The sequence below is a fragment of the Polyodon spathula genome, chromosome 26, assembly GCF_017654505.1.
Source record: "Polyodon spathula isolate WHYD16114869_AA chromosome 26, ASM1765450v1, whole genome shotgun sequence".
Taxonomy (NCBI): Eukaryota; Metazoa; Chordata; class Actinopteri; order Acipenseriformes; family Polyodontidae; genus Polyodon; species Polyodon spathula.
In genome coordinates, this window is record NC_054559.1 from 16,725,393 (window position 1) to 16,739,106 (window position 13,714).

Sequence of the window (13,714 nt, forward strand, 5' to 3'; positions counted from 1 at the left end):
GCAGCCCTTTGTCAAGGGGTTTCCACATTCTAAACTCATGATTTAGATTTTTTTATTTGCATCTATGTGCGGGAAGGGAGGTGAGGTGCCTCTGTGCAAAAGTGATGGGACCTCAGAGAGGATACTGTGTCAAACAACATTAAGTAAAACATATACAAATAAAATACTACGTGGCATCATTTAAGGAAACTAAGCAATTAAAGTTTTATGTCTGGTTTAAAACTGATCCAATTTTAAAGATGGCGAAAAACTATGCAGTGCTAATTAACCTGGTCTAATCAGGGAGAGCTCTAAGCCAGACACAAGTTGTTTTTCTTACAAACATTTATGCCACCATATACCAGCCACCACACCAATGCTGCTCACCCTCTTAACAGTACTCATTAGATGAGTCACTTCTCATTTGCACATTTTAGAGCCATCTCTGCCTGTTGACAGACAATCCCACAGATTTTTTTTTTCCTAAAATTACCCTTTTTTCTTACTTAATTGTCTATTAAATTGTGATATCTGTTGAGCTCATTATAGAGCAATAACCAACAGCCCAAACAGTATTATTGACTTCTGAAAATACACTAACCTTGGTATCCACCAATGTCTTTAACCTTTAAAAAAAAAAAAAAAAAAAAAAACGACTACAGCTGTCTCTGTAGCTCTTAAATATTTGTTGGAGTGGGAAACTATACATCTTAAGTAACACTACAATTCCATATGGAACATAAGCACAACATTGACATATCAGTCTAATGCTGAATGCACATAAGCACCCCTCTTACATATCTACTGACTATTTATTACCATCCCTTACCAATAAACTGTTGGTGATGCTGACTTTGAGCAGCCACAGATTGTTCTGGGGTTGCTGCTGAATTCTGGGCAGCACCGGCTAAATTATCCCCCATGCCATCCACCTTTTGCAGTGGCTTAAACCTGGAGAAAGGCACAGCACAGACCAGTGAGAAAGGTCCTAAACCTGGGATGACAGTCACAAACAGAGAAGGATAGCTGACAAAAGCTGCAATCTCTAGCAAAGGCAGCAGATTCAAATTCTAGAAGGAACTGTGATGCCAGCCTCTTAAGGGTTAATGTTACCAGATTAATAATACATTTACAGGTTAAAAGATGACAGAAATTGGACAAAATGTCTTAACACACACACAATTCTACTCTATGCATCAGAAAAACCTTGAAGGTCAATAACCAACTATATAGTAGTCTTTTATAAAACATTAAGAGAAACTCAAAACAGTGGATCATTTCACCTTTTTTTCAGTCCCTTACCTTTGTTTTTGGTGGACAGGCTGCTGTCTCATTGCCATGTACTGGGAATCTTCCTGCAAGCGGTTCAGGGGAGAGTCTGGTTTCAGACGGATCCCATAGTAGTGATACTTTGAGTTCCCTCTGGGAGAAAAGAAAAATACAATACAAAAAATACAAAAATGATGACATCAAGTGATGACATCAGGTTAAGTTTCAGAGGAAGCCTGGCATTTGCCAACTAAAATAAAAATGAAACTGAAAACTACCTGTGGACACCAGGTGAACTAAACAATGTCTTAGTCTATATAAAACTGCAAGCAAAGGGATCCCTTTTCTGAAAAGTTAGGGGTGGGGTTGGCTTGGCTGAATTTCATTTTTTTTTTATTTTGAAGTATTTCTTAAATAATTACAATAATTGGTCTTGCTTGCAACAGAACTGAGGCAGCTCAATTACAAAGAGGCTGGGTTGTCTGTGGAGATAGGGGCACCATCTGTCATATGAAAGATAAGACATTCAGTCTGCTTTATAGACTTTATAGATCATGTGTCACTTAAGATGCCATAACTCATTCATAACATGGGAGTTTAAAAAAAAAATGGGGTGAATGCCAAAATAAAAACCTATATAGAAGTTCAATAGCCTGAGTGATCCGTACTTGACCATTTTTCTCTATTATTAACACTGGGCTGGTGAACAGCAAAGTGCAAGCTGTTTAAGTTGGGGTGATAACAGAGAAAACACAAAATGCAAATGTGACATTTAGTGTAAACTAACACTTTGTAATACAGCTGGCTGTGGGGTATAAAATTATAATGCTGATATACCTTGTGCCCAGCCGTCTGGTTCTCAGCCCCATGAAGACGGAGCGAATGAGTTTCCCAAAGGAGGCTGCGTTGACGGGATCCAGTTTCTGCTCCTGGCAGTGACGAAGGTAGTGGTTGTAGAGGGAGCTCCTGGGGAGGCTGACCCCCTCTGCAGTCTCGTAGTTGTCTAGCAGCCATTGCAGCTGTGAGGAAGAGGGAGGGGGAGATCAGTCAGCAGTGTGGCAAATTACAGGCCAAGCAGAGATAGGCTCTGGGGATAAAATGTTGGGCAATGGAGCACAACCCTGACAACAAAGACTAAGAGAAAACTACAGGATCCTATTCATTGTCCTGATGGAGTTAACCTGAAGGATATAATTTCTACTTGACACTTGCACATCTCTGGAGAAATTTAAACCTTAGTGTTATATGTACCTTTTAACAGATTGGCAGACTGATCTGCAGCAGCAGGTTTTTTTGTTTGTTTTTTGTGTTTTTTTCCCCCTAGTTGTCCAGGAATATAAAATATCACATATGGCTGGTTTCACAGACCCCAATAACCATTCATCGCTAGTTAATGTAGTAAGACTCTGGGTCTGTGAAACAAGACGATTAAATATAATAATCAGATCTCAGAAGATGTCCAGAAGAAATCAGAGTAAAAGCAAGCAATATAGAACTACTGTAAAGAGAGTAGGACAGAGAGAACAAGATACAATATGGGTTTGAATTTGATATGAAGAAAAAAAAAGTATCATATGCATATGTAGCTACAGAAAGCATACTGCTGATACAATATGTATGTATGTATGGCAAGTCTCCCCAATTGAAAAAGCCCTTCTAAACAAAGCTCATCTAGATTATTAGTGGATCAGTCCAAACACACGCTACATATTAAAGCATGCCAAACTGCATTCAGGAGAGAAGAAAGAAGGCAGCAGTTAAAGCAAGTTGGTGAACAGTAGCCCTACTGGTAAAGCAGCTGTACAGTAAACCATGAGGTCTGGTTTCAAATCAGCCATTATAACACAATCTAATGGGCAATTTCTTTCTCACTGAAGTCTTTGAGAGATTAAAAAAAGGGGTAAAATTTGGCCAAACCATAACTGCAGAAGTAGACAAAAGCAGTGCATTTATAAAGTTCCTGGTTAACTTACATGGCTGTTGAGCAGGCTGCTTTTGTGAGATGCAATCCCTTCAGACTTTTGGAGGTTTTCAATCGCCATTTCAAGCTAAAGAAAAAAGCATGCCAAAATATAAGAGAGAGAGAGACAGAGGAGGAAGAGCGAAATAAAACAACAAAAAAAAAAACAGAAAGGAAATAAGAATGTTAGCAGAAGCCAGATTTTTTTTCCCCCTTCTACAATGTTGTGGGAGAATGAATGATCACTAGACAAAAGCATGCAAATGAGGGTACTTATAGGGTTAAGCTGCTCACTGAACGCCTGCCTTGTTTGCTACAATTAATTTATGCACAGAAGGGGACACAGGTTACTGTGCTGTCATTGAGGCAAGACTGCAGCTTCCAGTTTGATTCTAAAAACATGCACCTCAAGAGAGGAAAAACACTTATTCGATTAGCATTTTTTACCTTAAGAAAACTTTTGCTTACTTCCCTATATATAAAGTATAACTTCTCAAATTGATACGGGGGGAGGGGTCTATTATAACCCTTTGATTCACAGTCTTCCTGAACAGTTATCCAATGCAATGAGAAATCAAAGGGTAATCTTAACAGCAGCAGATGTAAATACCATCATCCTTGTACACACGCCCTAACACAGATCACTTTTCTGTACTTTAATTGCAGTTTGTGCTTTTTGTAAGCTGGTTTAATATAGGGGTAACCCTAACAAATTATAATTAATGTTCTAAGCTCACGATTTATTTCTCAGATGGGAACTTGATGTGCCCATAGAATAGTTTTATAATTGAGCTTTTGCCGATGGAGTTTAAGCTAAAAAATTAAAACATTTTAAAAAAATTTAAGTTGTTTTGCAATGCTGTAAAGTAGTGGCACGCACTGGCCGAGGTGGAGTTAAAAGCCTCTATGCCTTGGTCCTGCAGTCCAACCACAAAGCCCTGCACAACAAGTAGAGGGCAACTGCTGTGGCAGACCTCCAAGCATTCAAATCCAAAGGGAGTTTAGCCAAACCAGGAATAAACCATGAGTAGTGCTTTGTTTTACAAGATGCTCAAGTTGCTGTGCTTAATCCAACTATGAAAACTGATTAAAACAAGGCAGTGCTAAATTATTTATTTAAAAAAAACAAAACAATAAAACAGTAATGGTCTGGCTCACACTGCCATCATCTGGTGCACTCATGAAATTTGTATGAATCGAGAAATTACAAAAAAGACAGTTCAATTGCACATCTGAAGTGTTTACCAACACCTATATTCATTGTGTATACATTATATTATCATGCAATACTCTGTATTGAAATTGTCCCCTACTCAAAACATTGCTAAATGAAATACACTTGGTGTTGTTTTTTTATGTGCTCAATGCAACTGCAAACATTGAACCTTTACTTGTTGTTTTAGATGTAAAGTTACCTTTGCTAAAATCCATTAACTCTAGACTTAAACCTTTCCTGCAGGATAAAGCAGGGACAGGAAATGGATACCCAAGAACCAGAGTCATCCAAGTAGACTCTTGATAGGTTATTGCTTGGGGTAACCACACACACACTTCTAGATAGCGGCAACAGAATGCAGCACACACATGCTGTAGCAATAACCCTTTATTGGGGGGAACCAATGTCCTTTTCCCATAATTCACCATGGAAGGAAAGTGTTTCTAGTGTGATAAGGAGTACTGAAGAGAGGAAGAGTTAACAAGCCATTCAACCGTAAAGCAAACATTCAAAACTTGGTTTGAGTGTTCTGAGGTAACTGGTATTTCAGGTATTGAAACACATGCTGTATGTTTCCTTTTTCTGGAGACAGCTTATCAAGATGCTTAAGGTAGAACGCACTGTGTTAAACCTGGACTGGTTAATGTTCAATGAATCCCTGGATCGTACCATTGCGGATGAGGAACGGGAGGAGTGGGAAGTGTGGTGTCGGTTCCCGTCCATGCCTCCTCCGTGGATGAGGTAGGTCCCAGTACTGGAGATGATCTGGCTTCCTCCCACGTCCATGGCAATGCCCACCATGCCGTGCGGTGGGACCCCACTGGCAGAAGACACCACCGTGGTCACCTGGGTGCTCCCTGCCTGTGAGTCGAAGTAGGGGCCACCACTGCCCTGCCCGTACAGCTGGGCCTCTGGGTTGTAAGCATAGGCTGTGCGACTACATTGAAAGAAAGAGGGAGAAAAACTAATGCCTATGAGATAAACAGATGATTATCCTTACAGGGAACTGGGCCGTCTAAACAAATGGTTTATATTTCCCTAATTATTCATCAATATAAGAAGTTAAATGTCAAATGGAGCACAATTTAATTAAACTCAGTTGAAGACAGCTTAACTTCTACAGCTGTCACAGCATATAGGGGCTTTGTCAGACAAAATGGGGATTGTTTAGACACATATCTAAACATCAACATACCTGCGACAAAAACAAAAACAGCATAGTCTTTTATGCAGTTGGTTTCACAAACCCTGATAATAAATATTTTTGGATTATATGACCTACAAAATTGGGTTGTCCAAGATTACTGCTAAATCTGAGTGTGTGTGTGTGTGTTGTGTTAAATGCTACCTCCTTAAATCATTCAAATGGTGGACCTGTTTTCTTCACTAGCTTCACTTTGCTAGCAGGGACACGAAAGCCTAGCTCTCAAATGATGCAAACAAGTCTCTTAAAATGTATGTATCATATTTAAAAGTAAGCAAATTCCAACAAGGACACAATTTGCTATAATTTAAAGTGTCGACTGTCGTATCCAAATACTGGAAGCTTTCAAAATGTTTAAGATTCCGCTTTATATACTTTGAAATTCAGATGGGAACCGGAAGTAATCTGGTTTTAAAAAAAGGATTCTGAAGTAGTATGTAGAGAACAGCAAGTGTTCTTGCAAAGTCAAGGGAATAATCATGCAATACTGGATCACAAGTAAGAGATGACATGTTGGTGCTTACATGGTTCCATTGGTGTACACTGCCTCTCCACCTTCTACATACTGGACTTGGGATGGGTACACATGCTGAACTTGCTGTATCTAATTATTAAAAGAAAAAAAAAAAAGGAACAAAACTGGTTAACATGTGAACAATTAGCAAGCCCATGGGAGACAACAGGTGTACAGCCAACCAGCTTAGTTCCAATTATGTTTTTTTTTTTCCCCTCTAAGGGATTTCATACAAGTCCACGGCGCCTGGAAGACAGTTAAGCCTGCCGGCAATTAAAATCTCATTCTACCGGAACGTATTAACATCAATGTACTACAAATAGTAAACTGGTACATATATGTTAGCCATGAAAATGTTTGCATGTTGGTATGAAACTTGTATTGTGTGGTTTCCATTTGGTAGACGCAGAACACTGCAACTCAGGGTCTATGAAACCAGGTGATTTTAAAATATTAAATTTTTGTTAATATTTAATAAACTTTGCAGTGTAGTTGGTTTATCTTCCATAGCACACGTGATCTTTACTTCAATAGCTCAGTTTGTTCATCATTTCAGCTTCTATAAAAGATGCAATCAGAACTACAAATATGGAGTTACATCCTGGACATAAATTATACTACACCAATGGAGAACCCAGGAGAAGAAGGGTTAAATAGGAGTCTCTGTAGCAATAAGCCTCATAGAAAAGTAGCATGTTGCTGTTGTTGAGTCACTTGTTTATTAAGAAAGTTGGCATGAACTGGTTCATGAATGGATAAGCCGCAGTAGCACCAAAGAGAGGGACTGAAAGGTGTGTCACCACAGTCAAACATATTTAAACTGGGATTGACTCCAACAGAGCCACGGGCAGGGTTCCCATATACAGGGATAGGGGGAAAACGAAGGCTGGGTCTGTGGGACAGTTACTGAATTGAGCGACACGGTGCTTCAGCCTCACCTGTTGTGGGACCTGTTGCACTCTGGGTACAGAAAGCTGCTGAACCTGTCCTCCCTTCTGGGCTGAGCCTGTTGCCTGCACCAGGACCCTCTGTGAAGAAAACAGGTGCAGTGCTGATGATTAAACAGCTCTGCCGTGTCAAAACACCAGGTTGCACTGAAGCTGGAGAGTAATTCCGTATGTGTTTTATAACACGGATAAACACGTTACTCGACAAAGCTTTGCCTTAGAATTTGGAATTCAGACCAAAAAAGGTCTGGTCCTCAAAGGGTTAATGTTTCATGCTTATTGCCAAGAGCTTTTTATAATACAATAGGCATAGCGTTTTGGGAGGTCTGTTTTAGAGAGGCAACTTGAGGAGTTGTTTTTGGGAGTTTTTTTGCATGCTAAAGTAGAGGGTGGCCATGCAAAGGCACAGTGCTGTCGTGTGTAATGCCCCTACAGAGCTTGAATGTGGGGTACCTGTTGGGATGCTGGGACTGGCTGCACTACAGGGGCTTGTGCCGAGGTTGAAGTCCGCAGAGCAACCGTGGCCGGCGAATCAGCTCCTCCCTCTGAATTCTGCATGCTCGACTCTGAAAGGAATCAGAAGATAAGTTTAGGACCAAATATGGGAGAATCCAACACAAAACAGGAATTGCTGCCTCAGTAGCAACTCTCAAACTACACACAAATAACAAAATACAGCCTTATGTATCGTTAAAGATAGCATTTAAAGATCTTTATGGTGGAAATGGCACTCACCAATTTGGTTTAAAAAAACAAAACAAAAACACTTCATTGTTAAACCTTAAAAGATGATGTCACACACCTACAATAAGTCGTCTTAAACTTCTAACTATGCAATGTTTTCCTCATACATTCCTTCTCAAACCCACTCAAAGTAAACATTTTCACATTTCACTCTTATAATGTGTTTATTTATGTTGACTTTATTATGCAGCCCCCCCTCCCAACATAGTTTTTTTTCCTTGCATTAGAATTGTAGGGATTCAAAATGGGTTATTTGTGTTGAAGTTCTGATGCCACCTTTGAATGTAATCAATCTCTCTTTCCTACTTTCACCTGAAGAGACCTTTGAGGTCTTGAAAGCTTGTGATTAATTATTGTTTAGTCAGTCCAATAAAAGGTATCACATCTCCTTCTCTTTGTCTATCATCTCTGGACTAATACGGCTTCTATTTAATCTATCAAAGTCAAACACAGAAAGGGAGACAATATAGAAGTAAATAAACAGCTGTTAAAAGGGTCTGTTCAGAAAGCCCTTCAATCTGTGCCAAACAGTACTGCTTGCAGTCAGTACTAAAAATGTCTATCTGTGTTAACAGATTTTACAGGGATAACATGATTTGTATAAATGCATTATGCTGGCCCATAAACTATACATTTGAGCACAGCAATCAAAATCTATATTGTACAGACACAAATATTCTGCCTCTTAAGGGCTAGGATCTTGGTCTTCATTTATCAAATAAAATGTAATAAATAAAAATAAAATTGATATAGGAGTTTATAAAGGCACAAATTAACTAAATCTTATCTGTGCCAAAAGCAAATAAAATAAAAGTATCCACAATGCAATACAAAATTGAAGAATTTGGACTGTGTTTAATACATTATTTTGGTGATAGGACAGGACAGACATAACTATTCCAACTTCCAAAGCAAACTTTTCAATAGATTTTTTTTATTAGCAATTCAAACAGCCGCATGGGTTCTGTACCTCAGTTTTCCAATTTTAATATTTGTTTTAGATGAAAACCATTCTCTAGGGCTTCCAATAATCCAGCTGATATGACGAAATTCCTGAATGCTTTGTAAATGTTTGGTGGTTGCTATGGAGAGGAAACCATGGTGACCACCCCCCACATTCATCCCTAGGAGTTTTATATTTAAAAGCTAAAAAGCAAATTACTATAAGGGATATCAAAAAAAGGGGGAACCATGGCTTTGGTCATAGATTAAAAGCATATACAATCAGTGGATCAGAAAAGCCACAAACAACCCTCAGGTGATTGTTATAATGTTTATTAGTGGAGATTTTAAAAAACACAGTAACAATCACCCAGTCATGTAGTGATAAATAAATGTTACATTTTGCACTAAACAAAATATTAAAAAAAAAAACATTTTAAATCAACACCTTAATCATATTAAAAGGCAATACTGCAGAATTCAAATGATCAATTGACATAGTGCCGAGAAAAAGTTTGTGAACCCCAATGATAATTATGGAAATTCCATAGTTTTACCATGATAGACTTCTTGAATCAAAACCTTTACCGAGTCTTTTCTTAAATATCCAATAGGGTCTATATTAACCAACTCCATGTCTTTTGAAACAAAATGATGTATGAATTAGACAGAAAATGAGTAATTACTTTTTCACATTCCCTGAATCTTAAGAAACCCTGGTTTTATCAGTTCAATTAAGGGGATAATTAGAATCAGGTGTTTATATAATTAGGTAGATCTTCAGAGACAAGTTTGGGAGGCCCCACCCTACATAAAAAGATCAGAAACTTTGCAAGTTTGGTCATCATCATACAGGTGTTTGGAAACACACCATGCAACAATCAAAATAAATCTCTGAGGACCTCAGAAAAACAGTTATTGGTGCTCATCAGTCTAGAAAGGGTTACAAAACCATTTCTAAGGATTTGGGGCTCCACCAATCCACTGTCAGACAGATAAAGTTCAAGACCACCGTCACTCTATCAAGGAAGAAGACCCCCAGAGTAACATCCAAGGATCTGCAGGCCACTCTCGCCTTGTTTAACAAGAACATAAGAAAGTTTACAAACAAGAGGAGGCCATTCGGCCCATCTTGCTCATTTGGTTGTTAGTAGCTTATTGATCTCACAATCCATCAAGCAGCTTCTTGAATGATCCCAGGGTGTCAGTTTCAACAACATTAATGGGGAGTTGGTTCTAGACCTTCATGATTCTCTGTGTAAAAAAGTGCCTCCTATTTTCTGTTCTGAATGCCCCTTTGTCTAATCTCCATTTGTGACCCCTGGTCCTTGCTTCTTTTTTCAGCTCGAAAAAATACCTTGGGTCGACATTGTCAATACCTTTTAGAATTCTGAATGCTTGAATTAGGCCGCTGGGTAGCATCCCCACATTGTCTAGATGAAGACATTTCTGAGTCAACAAAAACTCCTACATCTTTTTCATAGATTCCTTCTTCAATTTCAGTATCTCCCATATGATATTTATAATGCACATTTTTATTTCCTGCGTGCCGTACCTTATACTTACTTTTCTCTATTAAATGTCATTTGCCACCTGCCCAGTTCTGAATCTTGTCTAGATCATTTTGAATGACCTTTGCTGATGCAACAGTGTTTGCCACTCCTCCTATTTTTGTGTCGTCTGCAAATTTAACAAGTTTGCTTACTATACCAGAATCTAAATCATTAATGTAGATTAGGAATAGCACAGGACCTAATACTGATCCCTGTGGTACTCCACTGGTTACTTCACTCCATTCTGAGGTTTGTCCTCTAATCAGTACTTTCTGTTTTCTACATGTTAACCACTCCCTAATCCACGTACATTCGTTTCCTTGAATCCCAACTTCATTCAGTTTGAGAATTAATCTTTTATGCTGGACTTTGTCAAAAGCTTTCTGGAAACCTAAATAAACCATGTCATATGCTTTGCATGTATCCATTATCGATGTTGCATCTTCAAAAAAAAAAATCAAATAGGTTAGTTAGACACGATCTCCCTTTCCTAAAACCATGTTGACTGTCTCCCAGGATACTGTTAACGTATAGGTAATTTTCCATTTGGGATCTTATTATACTTTCCATAAGTTTGCATATAATAGAAGTCAGGCTTATTGGTCTGTAGTTACCTGGTTCAGTTTTGTTTCCCTTTTTGTGGATCGGTATTACCGAGACTGTTGCATGATCTTGGTTAGCGGTTTGTAAATAACTTCTTTCATTTCTTTGAGTTCTACTGGGAGGATCTCATCCGGCCCAGGGGATTTGTTTATTTTAAGAGCTCCTAGTCCCTTTAACACTTCTGCCTCGGTTATGCTAAAGTTATTTAAAACTGGATAGAAACTGGTTGACATGTGGGGCATGTTGTCCATATTCTCCTTTGTAACAACTTGTGAAAAGTAATCATTTAATATATTTGCTATTTTTTTTTTCTTTGTCTATGATTTTGCCATTTGTATCCCTTAGACATTTAACCTCCTCTTTGAATGTTCTCTTGCTGTTGTAATATTGGAAAAAAACATTTTGGGATTGGTTTTAGCCCCCTTAGCAATGTTCATTTCTGTTTCTCTCTTGGCCTTTCTGACTTCCTTTTTGACTTGCATTTGCAGTTCTGTGTTCTCTTTCTGTTTACTTTATTTTTGGTCTCTTTTAAACGCTCTGTAAAGTGGCTTTTTTCGCTGATTTTTTTTAAATTGATCTGTTACACCATTTTGGCAATTTAGTTTTAGATTTAGATTTGTCTACTTTAGGGATGTAAATGTGAGTGTTCATGACTCAACTATCACAAAATGACTGAACAAGAATGGTGTTCATAGAAGGATAGCCAGGAGGAAACCACTGCTCTCTAAAAAGAACATTGCTGCCCGTCTGAAGTTCACCAAAGAGCACATAGATGATCCACAAGACTTCTGGAACAATGTTCTCTGGACAGACAAGTCAAAGGTAGAACCTTTTGGCCTCAATGAGAAACATTAGGTTTGGCAAAAACCAAACACTGCATTCAAACAGAAAAACCTCATCCCAACCGTCAAGCATGGTGGTGGGAGTGTGACGGTTTGGGGCTGCTTTTCTGCCTCAGGACCTGGGCAGTTTACATCGTAAACACACAAGCAGATCTATAAAAGAATGGCTGCAGAAAAAGAAAGTCTGCATTTTAGAATGGCCTAGTCACAGTCCGGACCTAAACCCCATCAAAATGTTGTGGCAGGACCTGAAGCAAGCTGTCCATGCAAGGAAGCCCTCTGTAAGGAGGAATGGGCCAAAATTCCTCAAAGCCAATGTGAGAGACTGCCCATCAGTTACAGGAAACGCTTAGTTGAAGTCATTGCTGCTAAAAGGTTCACATATTTTTCACACATGTATATTGAATGTTGAATCATTTGTGGATAAATAAATGTTGAAAAAGTGTTTTGTGTCATTTGTTAAATCAGGTTATCTGTATCTATTATTAGGACTTAGATTAAGATCTAATAACATTTTAGGTTTGAAATATGTGAAAATCCTAAAGGGGTTCATAAACTTTCTCAGCACTGTACATGCACTTTCTTATTACAAATTGTAAGTTTTCAAATATAAATGTCTAAGTGTAACACTTCCTTTATAAATCAAATTGACTCAATCGTTCAACAGTACAGATCATTTGATTAAAAGGAAATGCGAATTAAGAGTATTGAGATAACAAGGTACTCATTCAGAAGCTAATAGCTAAAATTGGTGATACAAAGTTACACAAAACTCTACAAATACAGATTTAAAAACAAACAGATCTAAAGATTTTGAATAACTTAGACAAACAAACTTAAGGAGGAGACAGGATACTTGTTTTACTTGTTGAATGCGGCCATGCATCCATAAGAAACTTTCAAATCTATGAATTAGTCATGTCAACAGCCAGACAGATTAGGGTTGAAACACTGTTGCATAATGAATAGGCAACAATGACCAAGAAGGTGTGTATGTATGACTTTGTAACAGCCACAGCCCAACAGGGAGAACACTCACTGGTGGTGGTGAAAGGGTTTTGAAATAAAGTGCAGGAATGCAACGCTAATCAGGGCTGCAAAGTAGGTGGTGAAGGACTTTGTGCAAGACAGTGTGGGAGTATTTAAAAAAAAAAAAAAGTAAAATCAAATAAAAGGGAGGGGGAGAATCTAGAGATCATATGCCCCTTCTAATAATATCCCAACATGGTGCATTCTGGCTGCAGGCAAACTGTTAATACTATGGCATCAACTGAAAAAATAACAACCAAATTCAGCAGCCACAAAGAAAGCACATTTCAATAAACAACTGGCCAGACTACCATAAATTAATAATGTAACAAAACTATAAAAGTTACAGCTGCTACTTGCAACATTGGGTTAAAAGATTATTCCAAGCAAAATAACTCCTTTGTCTTCAATCCATAAGGTTCTGATTTTGTGCTTAGTGCAATGTGCTTTTCTCACTTTTAGTCTAAAAGCAACAAGTGTGTGTAAGGTTTAGCTGAAGGAACAGGGATAATCATTTCAGACCTGGCTACATTTGTATCCTGAATACAAGCACATTCCCACAAACAAACACGCCCAAGATTTCCCTTTCATAATTGCGTTCCTTCCTTTTTCAAAATAATTGATAAAGAATTACAGTATTAGCGTAACAAACCCATGTTTCTGTTCCGAGTCATAAAAATAATGGAATTTTACCACAAGGTGCTACTCAAATTGGTTTGTTTTCAACTAAGGTTTTAGTGCATGGTCCTACCTGTGGGATTTCCTGCGCATTAGTGCAAGTTGTAGTTCGCACAAAGTCAAAAAGGAGAAGGAAAAAAAAAAGGATTCTACTGTTAAATATTTTCAGTTTATAAGCTAGACCAGGGGTTTTCAACCGGGGGTATGCGTACCCCTGGGGTTACTTCGAAGGGT

The 13,714-nt window shown here is 38.3% G+C and overlaps 1 protein-coding gene across 6 annotated transcripts in view; it reads right to left on the minus strand.

The window, feature by feature from the left end:
- Positions 1-13,714, minus strand: part of LOC121300446 (DNA-binding protein RFX2-like) — a 38,290-nt gene that overhangs the window by 7,838 nt on the left and 16,738 nt on the right. For 4 of the 6 annotated variants that reach the window (XM_041229015.1, XM_041229017.1, XM_041229018.1 and 1 more), the window contains exons 2-9: positions 7,543-7,655; positions 7,081-7,170; positions 6,153-6,232; positions 5,094-5,361; positions 3,222-3,296; positions 2,086-2,267; positions 1,282-1,401; positions 809-930 (exon numbers count right to left, since the gene is read on the minus strand). In XM_041229015.1, the coding sequence (XP_041084949.1) occupies positions 809-930; positions 1,282-1,401; positions 2,086-2,267; positions 3,222-3,296; positions 5,094-5,361; positions 6,153-6,232; positions 7,081-7,170; positions 7,543-7,647 (1,042 nt within the window). In that variant the 5' untranslated portion in view covers positions 7,648-7,655. The remainder of the gene's footprint in view (positions 1-808; positions 931-1,281; positions 1,402-2,085; positions 2,268-3,221; positions 3,297-5,093; positions 5,362-6,152; positions 6,233-7,080; positions 7,171-7,542; positions 7,656-13,714) is intronic. The other 2 variants (XM_041229021.1, XM_041229020.1) reach the window with 2 other exon arrangements.